Raw genomic sequence first — 14,044 nt, 5'->3', positions numbered from 1 at the left:
CAAAACTTGGGTGAAGTTGAGTTTTACAGTGTCACCTGAGAGCCTGCAGTTCTGCAGAGACTCTAAGATGCATATCTCCACCAGCCAAGGAGCTATCCATCAGCTCTAAATACTGACACATTCCTGATCCCTCAAGGCACATCAGTTTATCTTCACCAACACAGAATCAAAAAAAAAAAGGGAGATGGTTCCTATAACAAGGATCATAACTATTTAGGGGAAAAAACAGAGGAAAATTTTTTTCAAGTAGTGGAGTGTAGACATTGCTGGCTGTCAATGGAACACCCCATCACAAATAAAACACAGCTGAAGTTAGCTCTGGTCTCGTGGTGTAACTGGATGTGGGTGCATTGCAGAGATCTAATCTTGAGATGAAGTTGAATAAAGGTTCATCACCAAGTAGATTAGATGACAACAGTCATATCTACTGCCACAGGCATAGACAGAAACCATTAAGGACTCTAAAGGACTTGCAGATTGAGAGAGATGATACTAAAAGCCTGAAAAATTTCATTAAAAGTGAACACTAAAGACTAGTACTGACAATCCCCTTCCCTCATGTGGGTCTCACCCCATCAGATGATTTTACCAGCTAGAGCAGGGTCCAGCACCATCTTGCCAGTAGGATCAAAATTTTCTCCAACATGTTCAATACTTTGTGAAAGTAAGAAAGATATTTACCATCACTCCAAGAAATCACTCTACTGCTCCCAAAAATTAAGATTATAGACTTCACTCTGACTGAAACAATCTTATTAAAACTTCTTGTTGGAAAAACAGTCAGTGAGAACTCATAGTTTTCAAGAACCAGGAGCAACCTGTCGACCAAACAAGATATCCTTTGAGGGACTCACCAATACCACTAATAGGTGACTGAACATCTCCCACCCTACAAAATCCACATATACACCCAGAGAAAAAATACCCACAACACATTAGGAAAAACATGCAGATGTCTGAGAAGCAAACACAATGAAACCAACACAAATTGATAAATTAAGGACTTTGGTCTCTTACTGAGATTTCAAATAATCCTTTCTTTTCCTGTCTATCCAACATGAGGAATAAAATTAAAGGGAACACAGAATAAAAGCAGAGGCTACAGAGGAAGGTATCTGTTGACCACAGGCACCAGTATCTTCTTTCTGCTCATCTATGTTTGTGGACAACATTGCTCACCTGTAGATAGCTTTGCTGTTCATCAAGCACTAACATAGCTCTGGAGGGATTAATCATGTCCCGGCAGGAGGCTGTCCAAAATGACCCATTAGAGACTTTTGTCTTCAGCATTTCCAACTACAGGATTCTTGGAGGCCAGTGATTTGAACCTAGTGATTCAGAACAGCAGGAGATACAGCTGGCTTCAGTAGGCACAGAAAATATTCACTCTGTCTAGCCACTGTCCTTATACAAGCCCTGTCATAAGAATATTCAAGTGCCTTTGTTGTTTGCAAGCAACTTAGTAACAGGAAGGTTTGTTGTATATATATTTTTGCACTTGGCTCATTTTGCACATCCAGCAAATATGGGGAAATGTAAATGAGTGGCATGATCTCAGGAAGTTAATCTATATAATTACAAAAAATGGATAAATTTCATTGAAAAAAATGGAAGAGAAAATGTTTGAAAACTTGAGGAAGACTGATGCAAGAATCTCTTGCAGTCTGGTCTGAGAGCAATCTAACTGGAATTTGCCACTGAATGCATATATCATTTCATGTCTGCCTACCCCTCGGCAAGGCTGAAAAATGTCCATGGGCTTCTGTCAGTTATTCTCCTCTTATTCAGAACTGCCCCGTCATTCAAAGGTAATCACATATTTCTTTGCTCCTAGCACCCTGCCTGAACAGTTTAAGTATCTCTTCATTGAGCCCACAGGCTACTCTTTTATCAAGAGTTTATTAGTGTTCTACCCTGCCAGTCCCACTCAGTCTTCTTTCTTTTTTTTTTTTTTTTGCCTCAGATCACAATGCCTGCATAGATATTTTAAAGAAAACATGACAATATTTTGGACATTCCCACTGCTTCTCATCATATAACTGTAAATCACCAGATAGGTTCTAGAACTATTGTATTGATGAAGATACAGAGATAGCATTATCTCTAATGGCATTAATCACTTTTTGCCACACTATCCAGATGCCCTGTTCCCATTTGGCATCAGCTATAAGTTTACATAGCCTCAAGGGGAGGCTGGGCAAGACCACAGAGCAGAAATGCACACTGGCTTTTTAAACACATTGGAACTACATCCATTTCATGAAATTCTTCAGCCATGAGTAGCTGAAAGCCAGGACAGTACTTAGGGGGAGGCATCAGATGTGCAAGGCTGGTTCTCTGCTCTTCCCTGCATACCCGCTTGTGGCTATTGTTGGACTCAGGATATTGGGCTACACTGACCTTTGTTCTGAACCAGTATGCCTCTTATGTTCTTATTATGTTCTTATGTTAAGCAGGAAAAGAATTTAGCCTCTGGATAACACCCGGTTGTGCTTGAATTCAGCAGCAAAATTCCTTTTCATTGTTTCAGATTTGAAAATTTAATTACCAAAAAAAGAAGTGTGCACACCAGTATATGAAGTTGTGTTGGTACCAGACACAGAAGATTAATTTTTTTTATAATTAAGAACCTCACAGGATTTTTTTAATATCTACATGGATAGGGACTTTTTTCACCCTGAAAAACATGTAAGCCAACCCCTGCTCCAGACTTCAGCAAAATTCACCATTATGAAGGTATTTTAAATAGGTCTCTGCACCATCCACCTAAGAAAGGATTCCATATAAGAATTTTTGAGTGTGAAGTCTCAGGACATTTTAGGCAGAACAGTTCTGTTCACGGCCTTGCAATCTTCATCAGAATATGTACGGCTTCTTAGATCTTTAGATCCAGACTCTAGGCTCATCCCAGAGCAATTACTTGCAGCTCACAGAGTGGTATTGCTGGTTTATAATGTTTTTTCTAATTATGTCATTTTATAATGACATTATTTTAACTCTGTTCAGATGGAGCTTCAGCCCCCTTCATTGAAATTTTTTGGAGAAGCATAACGAGTTGTGCAAATATTTTGAATCTCTTACTGATGATCAAGTTTGATTCTCTCACTGTCTACAACAAATTCCCTTCCAAAGATTCTACCTGGAAAGGTAAGAATTTAGGTATTCCTGGAAGTCAAGGCCAACATAAGCACTGTGAATAAATACTTGGCTATGTTGAAGACAATTACAACTTGTATTAAGGATCAGGATGCCTTAGAGAAGATTTTAAAAAGACATGGAAAAAGTGCAACAGGAAATACACAAACCTAATTGCACAATAGGGAATTCTGGGTCATGTTTTAAAATAGACATGCAGACATCATTACTTACCAGGAACACATCAGGAATTTATTTCCTCCACACATCACAGATTGAAACTGGAAAGTAATCTTGCATAGCTGCTTGTTTTGGTGGGACTATACAAGCTGAAGTGAAATCAGACAAAACCACATGTAACAGCAGAAAAACAAAAGAAGCTTAATTCTAAGTGTTTCTGAGCTTGGCATAGGAATAAGGAAATTAGAACATGATGAATATTAATATTTAGATTGCCTGTGCATCAAGAGGCAAAACATCTCAGAAAAGCTACCTCTGCTGTGCATATCAACCTCTTATTCTTTGATGTTTTGTTATACAAACAGTAGTCAGATAGATACACACAAAAAGCTCAAAAACCTACAGTATTTCACAATGTCACATCAAGTGAGGGATTCTTTTGATTTTTTTTTCCAGACCTGCTCATGTGCACAATTTCTTTATGCCCCATTTGCTATAAAAATATTGGTCAGCAAACAATGAATAGGTAGACATATTTCACTGCATAACCGAGAGTGAACTGTCTTTTTAGGTTTGTCTTCATTTTGCAAGCCCATGTATCTTAACCTTCATAATGCCTGTTTACATCAATAAAGTAAATTTATTTACTGGAATGCATTTGCAGAGTTACTTATTTACACTTTATTTGTTAGAAAGCCAGATATTTACTATAGTACATTTGTGAACAAAGTTTCACAGAAACTTCAAACGTGCATGAATCTGATGTGCTGTGTTTCAAACATGCCTAACTTTGACCACATCAGTAGGACTGCTCTTATACTCACAGCTACCTAAAGCACCTTCTGAACTGGAGGTGTGAATTCATGAGGTAGTGGTGGAGATTGGTTCAGTTTTTCGAAGTCCATGATTTCTGTCACCTCCTCCTCCATGAGAGGTTAAATAGAAAATGTGAAGTTTATATGAACAAATACAACTGATTTATGGAAAACCCAAAGAAAAAACACACACAAAGTATAATCCAGAACGTTTATTTTTAGAAAGAAATACTATCTTAAGTCCATATCCAGCTACTTTATTCTTGTTAAGGTCATTCCATTAAACAAGCCCCAAAGAGAATTATCAATATTATCTGACACTGTAACAAAATCAGAATGGGAACGAGCTTTATACACAGCAGAGGAAATAGAGTGATACCAAATGTTGGCTGCTGTTATTGACCAAGTCAGCAGGTAAAGCCTACAAGCTGGTTAAACATCTGGAAGGAGGAGGTAGAATTTGCATGGAAGATGGATATGATTGCAACAGTAAAATAATCTGTTTCTTGGAAAAATATAACAAAAATGAGCAGGCCCATTCACCACGCTTTGCTGGCGAATGCCACTAAGGCACTACTTGGAGCAATTTCTTGCTTTCTTTGCAGGAGTTCTCCCAGGTACTGTAAAAGTACCTGCCCCATGTTTGATACTTAATAAGTAACAAGGAAATTTAGAGTTTCTTGAAGCACTTCTCCTGTCCAGCTCCATTTCCATTCTGGCTGAAAGAGTGGAATACTTTATCCGGCAAATGCATAACGACCCAGTGGCTGAACTTCACGTAGGTGAGGTAGAGTTAGACGCTATGGAAGGGATGAGAAGTATGACTTGGCTTTCTGCTCATCAAAAAAAAGGAGCCCTTTGTTATTTGTATTGGCAGTCTGGCTGTGTGGTTAGGTTTTAAGGTAGTGTAAAACTGGGAGGGAGCAAAGGAAAGCTGAACATCTTTAGAAAAGTTCCAAGCCTTAAAATACAAGCTCCTGTCCTTAGCGCTGCGGTGCAAACTCATCTCTCAAGGACAAACTTCATTAGTATTGTGCGGTCTTCATCATCTCTAACTCAAAGCAGCCTGCTCAGTCAGAAACCAAAATTGTTGCAGTATGACAGGTTTGCAAAACAGTTTCCCTCACTGGGATCTGTGCTGGCCACCAACCAGTTTCCGGATGGCATTTAAGGTTGTTGACTTAAAGCCATGCTGGCAATTTATCGGTGGAGGAGGGAGCTGAGTGGGAGGTACCTTTCTGCCCCTGTTGACAAGACTCAGGATGGAACGTGCTCGATAACACATGAAAGAGTGACTTGGTGCTGCCCACATTGCCTCTCATCAACACGATGACTGCATCCACCCTAAGAGCCCTAAATGGCATTCTGCTTGTGAAAAGGTTGCCTCCCTCCTGTTTAAATGGGGCAGTGGTAATCAGTGAGGATGCTTAACCTGAAAGAGAATATGAGATCAGGAACTTGGACTCAAAAATTCTTTCTCTCTAGAGCAGATGCCCAGAGCCAATAAAAGCCACAAAAAAAAAAAAAAAAAAAAAAAAAAAAAAAAAAAAAAATCAAAGATACTTTTTTCATATTATGAGGGGGTTTAAAATTCCAACCAAAATGCACAAATATTTTTTAGATTTGGGCCACCAAAATTTAAAACATAAAGTAGATTTCAGTTTCAGTTAGTTAAGATGCTTCATTAATTATAACTTCTAATTTTCACATCATTCTACAGTACCTAAGACAATATTTAAAGACATTGAAAAGAAAAATGTTTGGAAAGAGGAAAGTGAAAAGTCTGTATTCCCAAAGACATCAAAGCAAGATGTTTTGACAATGCCAGGGAATTTTAATCAAAAGTTTTTGTCCAAATTCTCTTGTAAGGAAATGACATGATTTCATACAGTGTTTTGATTTTCATTAATTGCATTTACTTTAGTAACAGAATCCAAAGAATGCATAGAAGGATGAAACAATGCATACTTATCAAGTAAAATGCTGGCTTATTTTAACCTATTCTATCAGCAGAAGTACAGCTCATCTCCATGTAAGATTGCTATGCAGAAACACTCAGTGGAAGACAGCATGCCATAGAAAGTAGGATAAGGGAACTGGAAAAAGTAGAGTCTTATGAGGAAACAGATGGAATGAAAACATTTGGCAAATATCAGTGGTGGGCTATTTTTTTGATATAGCTGTTAGGTTTCTCTAGTGTGAGAAGTCAAATAGTTTGGCTAATAGTTACACGTGCACACTGAAATTAACATATAAGCATCAAAAAAGCATTGCACTGAGGTTTTTAACCAAAGAAGGAATGCTACTAAAGCTATCAAACTACGAAGGGCCCAGCAGCCTTGCTGTCCCCTTCCAAAGATTTGCACTTCACCCTTCCCTACTTGCAGTTTCCTCCACATAGCAGGAGTACATTGGAGGATTCTCCCAGTGGCTGGGACCAGAGGTTTTCCACCAGTAGACCAAGCTATTCTGCACATGAAAGAACCACTATAGAAGGACAGGTAATGGGAAAAGCAAAACTAATCTGACCTGGAAACACATCATTATTCCCATGGAAGTCTTTTCTCTGGTATCAGACATTGGGAGTGAGAGCTGTGCTGAGTTCTTTGACACCAAGAAGAGTTTTGAATTCCTGAGCACAGAAGTAAACTAAAATTGTGAAAGCCAGTTGCAATAAAGAGAAAACTACAGCAATGTGTCACTGTGTTTAGCATCTCTGTGCTCTGACTAGCACAGCAAAACTAAAGGATATTAAAGACCTTTATATTTTTATCACAGCAGTGCAAAATTTAAAACAATAAAACAATAAACTGCTTTTTCATAACGCCAAACTACCTTCCCCACTCTTCTCATTCCCATCTCTGAGATTCTGCTTGAGTTCATCTTTACCTTGACCTTGCTTCTGCTGAAATCCTTGTTCACATCTTAATCACTTCACATCTTGAATACTGCAATTCCTTCTACGGTCTGTCTAAATCCCAACTCTCTCTAAATGTCAAGAGGTCCAGAATGGTGTAGTCAGATTAATTTCTTGCTCCATGCATGGATAAACAATATGATAGAAAGTGTGTTTCTGTAGTAAAATTGGGAAGCTGCAATAGAAGATGAGGTGATCATATACAGAACAGGAATGGCAGAGAACAGACATCCTGCAGCTACAAACTGGCTAATATTCTCAGGCATTACTGCAGCACAATAAAATCTCTACTATAATATAATTAGCACCAAGACCAAGAAACTTGGAAATCTCAGGCTTCTCTATCATTGCAGACAACAAGCATCTCGAGTGCCTTTGCCTCCCAAAACAGTAGCACGTTTGGTGTCGAAATAGGCTCTAAGATCTTCAAAAGCACAATGCAACAGTTGTATAGGAAAAGAATTTCCCTCTGCAGTCAAGGGGACAGCCAACTCTTCAGGCTTGCTTGTCCAGCCAGAAGCAGCACATGGCATTTTGTTAACTATGAAGAACCACTGTAAAGAAATCATTTGCCAGCAGAAGCTAGAGGACAGGTACCCTATGTCAGACTGTGCTGTTCTGCAGTGATATTGGATCCTAAAAAATCAGCTGCTTCAGAAAGATTTGTTATCAAAGTTGTCCTGCTTTTCTGGGAATTTTGTGAGTTGTTCTGCACTAAAAAATAAAAGGAGTATGGAAATGATAAGAAAGTCCAGATGCCTGTAGCCCTGCTTAAAATTGATTAAACACGGTGGCTACTTGATTTGTCTGGAATCAGTGAAAATAGCTGTCAAATATTGCCTGGAATACCTTCAGTAGAAGAGGTTTTTATCCCATATTAGTCACTATACACCCAACAGCAAAACTGTTAGGAGGCAAACTTGACTGCAGCCTTCTTTTCTTAAATCACCCTGGCTCTTACCCTCCCTCTGACATACGCCTTCTAGTCACATTGATCAAAGAAATGTATCCTGCCTACATTGAAAAAAACCTCCAAAATAATAATTTAACTCATATAAAAGAATGTAAAAGATGCCTCATCCACTGCTTTTATAAACTCCAGAATCATACTCAATTTTGTAAGAAAGCATTTTCCTCACCTGAATGGTAATTAAAAACCCTAAAACTAACGAATAAATCCCTCCCTGAAACAGTAACACATCTCAAGAATGCTTGCAAACCAATGAATCCAAACAGCATAGTTTGGATGATTCAAATATTTCATTTCAGTATTTTTGATAATTAATTTTTTTCCATATTATTGGCTCAAATCAGCGAAGAAAACTTTATCCTGAATCAAGAAGCAGAAAATTACCAAGGAACAGTTCTAAGAAATAGTTTCAGGTTCAAAAATTACTAGAACCAACCTCTTGCTAAAAGAAACACACCTGCTTCCACCTCTGTTTTTCAAGTGGCTTAAAAAAAAAAAAAAAAAAAAAAAAAAAAAAAAAATCCCAACCAGCTGTAGCTATTTCTACAAAACCAGTTAGCAAATCTGTTTCTGCCCACCTGTGGCTGCACCTACAGACAAAATGCATTGGCCTGGAATGGGGCGGTGACCTTGCTGCTGAAGATGAAGCTGAGTGCCCTAGAGCTGGTTTCAGCCTGGTTACATGCCCGTCTAAGCCAATTTCCAATTATTTCAGGTGCAAGTTTTAGCATGTGCAGTAGCCCTCCCACTTTGTTTCCTCTCATTACCATATGAAGACTTGCATTAGATGCCCACAGGCATTTTGCAAATGCAAGGATTTTCAATTACCCATCCTCTGACAGGCATCGTGTCATCTTTGTACGGCAGCTTTACATCCGTGAATGGGGGCTTCTACATCATTGTTGCCAGCAATGAATAATCACAGTCACTTCCCTCTCCTGCAGCAGCAGCAGCAACCCGTGCCCTCTTGAGTAAGCTCTACTTTCCCTCCACAAATATTGCTGGGTCTATCTGTGGTGCCAGCTGTGGACAGGAAATTTTTCAACAGTGGCTCTGCATCACTTATGGTGCATTTCATCAGTACTGTTCCTATGTGTGCAAATGGAAAACGTAACTATGGAGCCAGCAATATCTGCGGGATTAATATGATTTCTCATTAATGAGAACTCTGTGACCTTTGGTATGGGATATATTTAGCCTGTTTGTTCTCTTTTTTTTAGGTGAAGTATATTCTGCAACATGCTGTGATTTCTGGCCTATTGATTAATGGGTCTTTCCACCACAAGCAATCTTAATCTTTCTTAATTGCCTTAATGGCCTCATGGCCTCTCTTTTACACTCTCTGCCCACTATGTTGTTGTTGCAAATGCTTTTGTATCTTAACTTCATGACTATACTAAGGACTTAAAGGAAACTGACTGTGAAGTCTATTGTTGCTCTTGATTTTTCCATTCTTTAAACTCATGTTTCAGGCTCCTAATATCTGTCGGTAATTTTTGGATGTAAATGTGCATATATTATAAAACAGCTGTCCAGAATTCATCAATAAAGGAGTTGATTTTTTAATAAATTCCTAGTATAGTTCTGTAGTGCAGACCATCAGATTTATATATATTGTTATTCAAATCTGAAATATTAAAATTCATGGCTAGTGTTCAATACAGTTGGAAGAATCCCAATTCTACAGTAAGTAGAAGACTTGAGTAAGTCTGCCCTGGAACGGTTTGCTATGATACGTAGAATAAAAGATGAGGAGTCCACAAATAAATATCTGGTTTGAGTCTCTGCCCTCTCCTGGGGGTTTATTTAGAAACAAACAAACAAAGAAGTGATGAGATAATGAGCTATCAGATTTTTTTACAGTACATGTCATTTAAATTGCACGATGTCTGGGTCAGTAATGTTTGTTGGTCACTGTGTTTTATTCGTGCTGTGAAATAGAAAGGCAGAAGACAGACCAAGTAAATGACAGCAGACGGTTTAGTGACTTAATTTTCAACCTACTTTTTCTCTACATGAAGAGGTGGAATGCCAGCAGAAATATACAGACTGCCTGTGTCATCATTAGCCCATGGGCTAAATGCAGCATCATCACATGAGGTTGACTCACACAGGGCAGACACTTGCAGAGATGTACCCACACAAAAGAATAATTACAACAGAGGTGTTGTTGACATTCATAAGTGACCCTAGGCTCAAAAATATTAGTCCACAAAGTCTACTCAGGGTACAATATTTTTCAAATGCTTCCAGGCAAGAAGGAAAAAGTTTAAGAAAGATTTCATCTAAGTGGTGACAGTAGCTTAATCCAAAATTCTTTATTTGCCTGACACTAAGTCATTCCCAGCAACTTCCAAGTCTAGATCTAGTCTAGAGCCAGCTGTGCAAAAGCAAAGGCAAAACTGTGAAGGCAGCAACTTCTATGGAAATAATTTCACCCCTCTCAGAAGGGAGAAGGTAATGCACAGTAATTGCAATACCCACAAACAGCAAATCTTTAAAACTGTCAGTAGTCCAGAAATGTGTCACTTAGACCACTGTAATTATGGGAGAAAAGGTGACATTCGGGGTTGGAAAAAGAAACATGCTTGTGGTAGAGTCTTTTTATAGGAAAATGTCACCTGTTTAAAGGCTGTTCAGAATTTTGGCAAGTTAGAAATAATCATGGCTGACATTACCTGGCAAAGAGCAGATGAAAAGATCAAAACTGGATAACAGATAAAAGCAATCCGGCCCATGGTTCCATCTTTCAATTTATAATGGCAGCAGCAATGTCAAATACTCCAAAACCTGACAACCAACGTGGTATGAGCAAGGATGAAAGCAGGAGAAAAATGCCAGGGGCAGAAAAAACCCCAACAAACCACACTGGCAATTCAAAGAAGAGAGCAATAGATTGCATCCAATTAGAAAGATATGTGCATATGCATAAATATTATTTATTTGCTTTGTTTTGGTGGGATATTAAATGTTAGCAGCTAAGATTTGCTAAGACTTATGGCTGGTTACCTCTGCAATGTTAGTCTTCATCCTTTCCTCTATCATGATGTATCACATCAATGAAAGCAAGCTTCCATCCTCTGAAAAGCAGGTTAATCCAGGCCTTATAGAGCCTGTCTAACACAGAGGCCAAATCTAAGTTGGAAGTTTGAACAAAAATTTTGATTTCAGATTTCTATCTAAATAACAGTTTTTAGTAGAATCTTCTGTACACGGTTTACTAGAACGTCTTTTCTTGTTGATTTTGGTGGGCAGGGTCAAAGGAAATATTCTTTAAAAGGTTCTGATCCACCCAACTCTAATATTAATTTTATCTTGCACTGTCACCAGGGTTAGGCTCCGCAGATTTAGCACTGACACTGAAACGAGGATTGGAGCCCTAGTAACCAAAGTCAGGAAAAGGCAGTTTTCCCAGTGATGAAGGCAGATGATCAGAAGGAAGTGAAAGGAATGAGGTATTTTAATGTCTCACTTATGCTCTAACCACTTTTGCACTCAGTTCTGATACTTTGTTTTTAGATACTCATCAATTTCACCTGAATTTTTTTCCCACAATACCAAGTTTGGACTTGTTATACAGAGTCTGATTATTGCATTTGTGGGTATTTTAGTTCTAGTTTACCAATAATGCAAAATTAATCTTAACATCCAGCTACAGATGCCACACCAGCTTTTGCAGGGGGAAAGGTTTTTTTCCTATCTTTCAAATTCAAGTATTTCTAAAATGTTTGAAAAGTCTTTCTATAGCAGAGTCCACCCTGAAAACACTGAAAATTTGAGTTTTGCCTTTTATTTTTCCTGATCTACAGGAAACATGTTGTTTTGTCTAATGAAGAAAAACATGATAGTAACTTACACACCCTACCAAAAGGTGACTGAGAAAGCAGCTATGAAATCTAAAATAGTTGTTTATGGCTACAGGTACCTTTCTCTGTTGAATAGAATGGATCAGCCCTGCATAAAACATCCTGGGAAAAAAGACCTTGTGAAAAGGGAGCCCTGGCTAGGTGGGAGCTAAGATGCAGGAAATCAGGATGTTAAGGAATGTGCAGTGCAGTGCTCAGTGCTGAAATGTTGTTTTTGTGTGTGTGTGTGTTTATTTGTTTGGTTTGGTTTTCAGTTAATGATATTTTCAGTAAAAAAATATATACAATTTGTGACTATCTCTGGCCTTTGTATTTATTTGCCTTCCTGGGACTTGGGGAAGGGCTGGCATTTTCTTTAACAGAGCTCAGCACCACCTGACGGAGCCTCTCAGCTGAATCTCCGGATGCCGAACACAGCTCTCTCTCATTATGGTACTGTGGAAATCTATGGTGTAGTCAGAGCAGCTTTTGATCTGTAGCCATCCAAGTGATGGAAAGCTTGTCTGAAAGCTTCTCTTAAAGCCTCTTCCACAGCTGAAGCACATTTGTAAGGAGGACCATAACTACAGTAGAAATTGGATACTGATAGTACTAAGTCCTGGCCTTATTGAAGTGAATCTCTATTTTCCATAGATTTTATTGTGCCTCAGGTATTCCTTGAATCTCAGGGAACTAAGTTTTATCCAGCAATAATATCTCTTTGCTGATCTTTGTGAGAGTTCTAAAGGATTTTTTTCAACAAGAAGTTACCCAACAACCACAATTATGGTCACATCAAACCCCTACCAGCATCTACTGAAATAACAAACCAGAAAGGACATATCACTTACTTCCTAACCTCAAGGTTATACTATGGCACATCACACTTCTATGTCCTTGCCCATATCCTGATTCCTCCAACATCTATTTAAATGCTTAATTTCACTAACATAAAGGATCTTGGTGGATTCACTACTGACATACCTCTCAAGGAAGTGGAGGCAAGTGATTGTGTCAGAACTTAAAACTTTTGTCTTTAGGCACACTCCACTGCTGCATATGAATCACCAACTATGTTTGGTGCACAGCAAACACAACGATGGCAGCAGGACAAAACTGAAAAGGAGCAGGAAGAGACATATTCATCAGATGCTGTGAAAAGAAAACTGCAGAATTTAAAATGAGTTTGCTCACTGTCTGTAGGATGCTATCCCAACTGCAAATAATAAAAGAGACCCAGAACTACAGCTCCACCAAGATCTGTGCCTGGTTCTGTGCTGCACCCACAGATCTACCAGAGTCAGACATCTCTCTGCTCAAGAATGTTTCCTGTAAACTTAAACCAGTGGAAGTGAAGAGTGAAAGGGTTGTGTATTACAGCTACAACATTGCACATCCTTAGGGCTGGAACTGACCTGAAGTTTTAGGTTAAACTTGAATGCTGCCACTCTGATGTAAAATTAATGTGGGGGGTGTGGAAAAAAGTCTGGTAGGAAGCTCTGGAACATAAAGAGATATGTTACCTTTAGCATACAGTTTGCATTGGCCTTTTTCTGTTCAGCTGGATGCGTATCTTGCTTAGAGTAACCTTTTTTTGCCCAACTCCACCCCACTCAAATCTGTGTAAACGCTATCATTTGAAGCTCAAGTTCATCAGGGTACATGGGTGCATACATGGCTTTCATTACAAGTCATCTGCTTGATTTCCGTGAAGCTATTTAGATGCTTAGACTCAATTGCGTTCTTAAAAACACTCAGAATCAACCCCTAAGTCAATTTTCTTTTGCCTTCTTCCAACCAACATTATGGATGTATTCTTTCTTTGGCTCCCTGTCTCTTACCACATGTCCTTTAAACTCACCATCCTGTCTGCAGTGCTCTAAAATGTCTGCATACTTGCCAGCATTTCTCCTCATATTTTCTTTCCCTTATTTTGTCTGAATCCACTCTCTTGTCTAATGCCATACACTTCCCCTGACTTGTTTCCTCTACTCTGGACCTTAAGTAGCATCTGATGTTTTTCTCCTACTTTTGAAACAGTGTCCCTGGCCTCTGTCTTCAGTCAAGTAGCCTCTCAACCCCTTTTGACCATCATTATTATTTTCCACATTTCGGTTCTTCATAAAAGGCAAAAAAAAGGAAGAACAACATGATGCATGAGTGTATCAGGAGTACTGCGACT

At 38.8% G+C, this 14,044-nt stretch overlaps 1 protein-coding gene across 1 annotated transcript in view; it reads right to left on the bottom strand.

Moving 5' to 3' along the window:
• Window positions 1–8,504: 8,504 nt before the first annotated feature.
• CAMKMT (calmodulin-lysine N-methyltransferase) overlaps window positions 8,505–14,044 on the bottom strand; it is a 249,437-nt gene continuing 243,897 nt past the window's right edge. Inside the window, exon 12 of the mRNA XM_042051660.1 lies at window positions 8,505–12,978. Within this exon, the coding sequence (XP_041907594.1) occupies window positions 12,934–12,978 (45 nt within the window). The 3' untranslated portion in view covers window positions 8,505–12,933. The remainder of the gene's footprint in view (window positions 12,979–14,044) is intronic.

Source organism: Corvus kubaryi, unplaced genomic scaffold, assembly GCF_017639235.1.
Source record: "Corvus kubaryi isolate FWS band 111438036 unplaced genomic scaffold, C.kubaryi_AGA036_p1.0 76, whole genome shotgun sequence".
Classification (NCBI taxonomy): Eukaryota; Metazoa; Chordata; class Aves; order Passeriformes; family Corvidae; genus Corvus; species Corvus kubaryi.
Note: the sequence above shows the minus strand (reverse complement) of the source record. Positions and strands in the feature narration are given on the sequence as shown.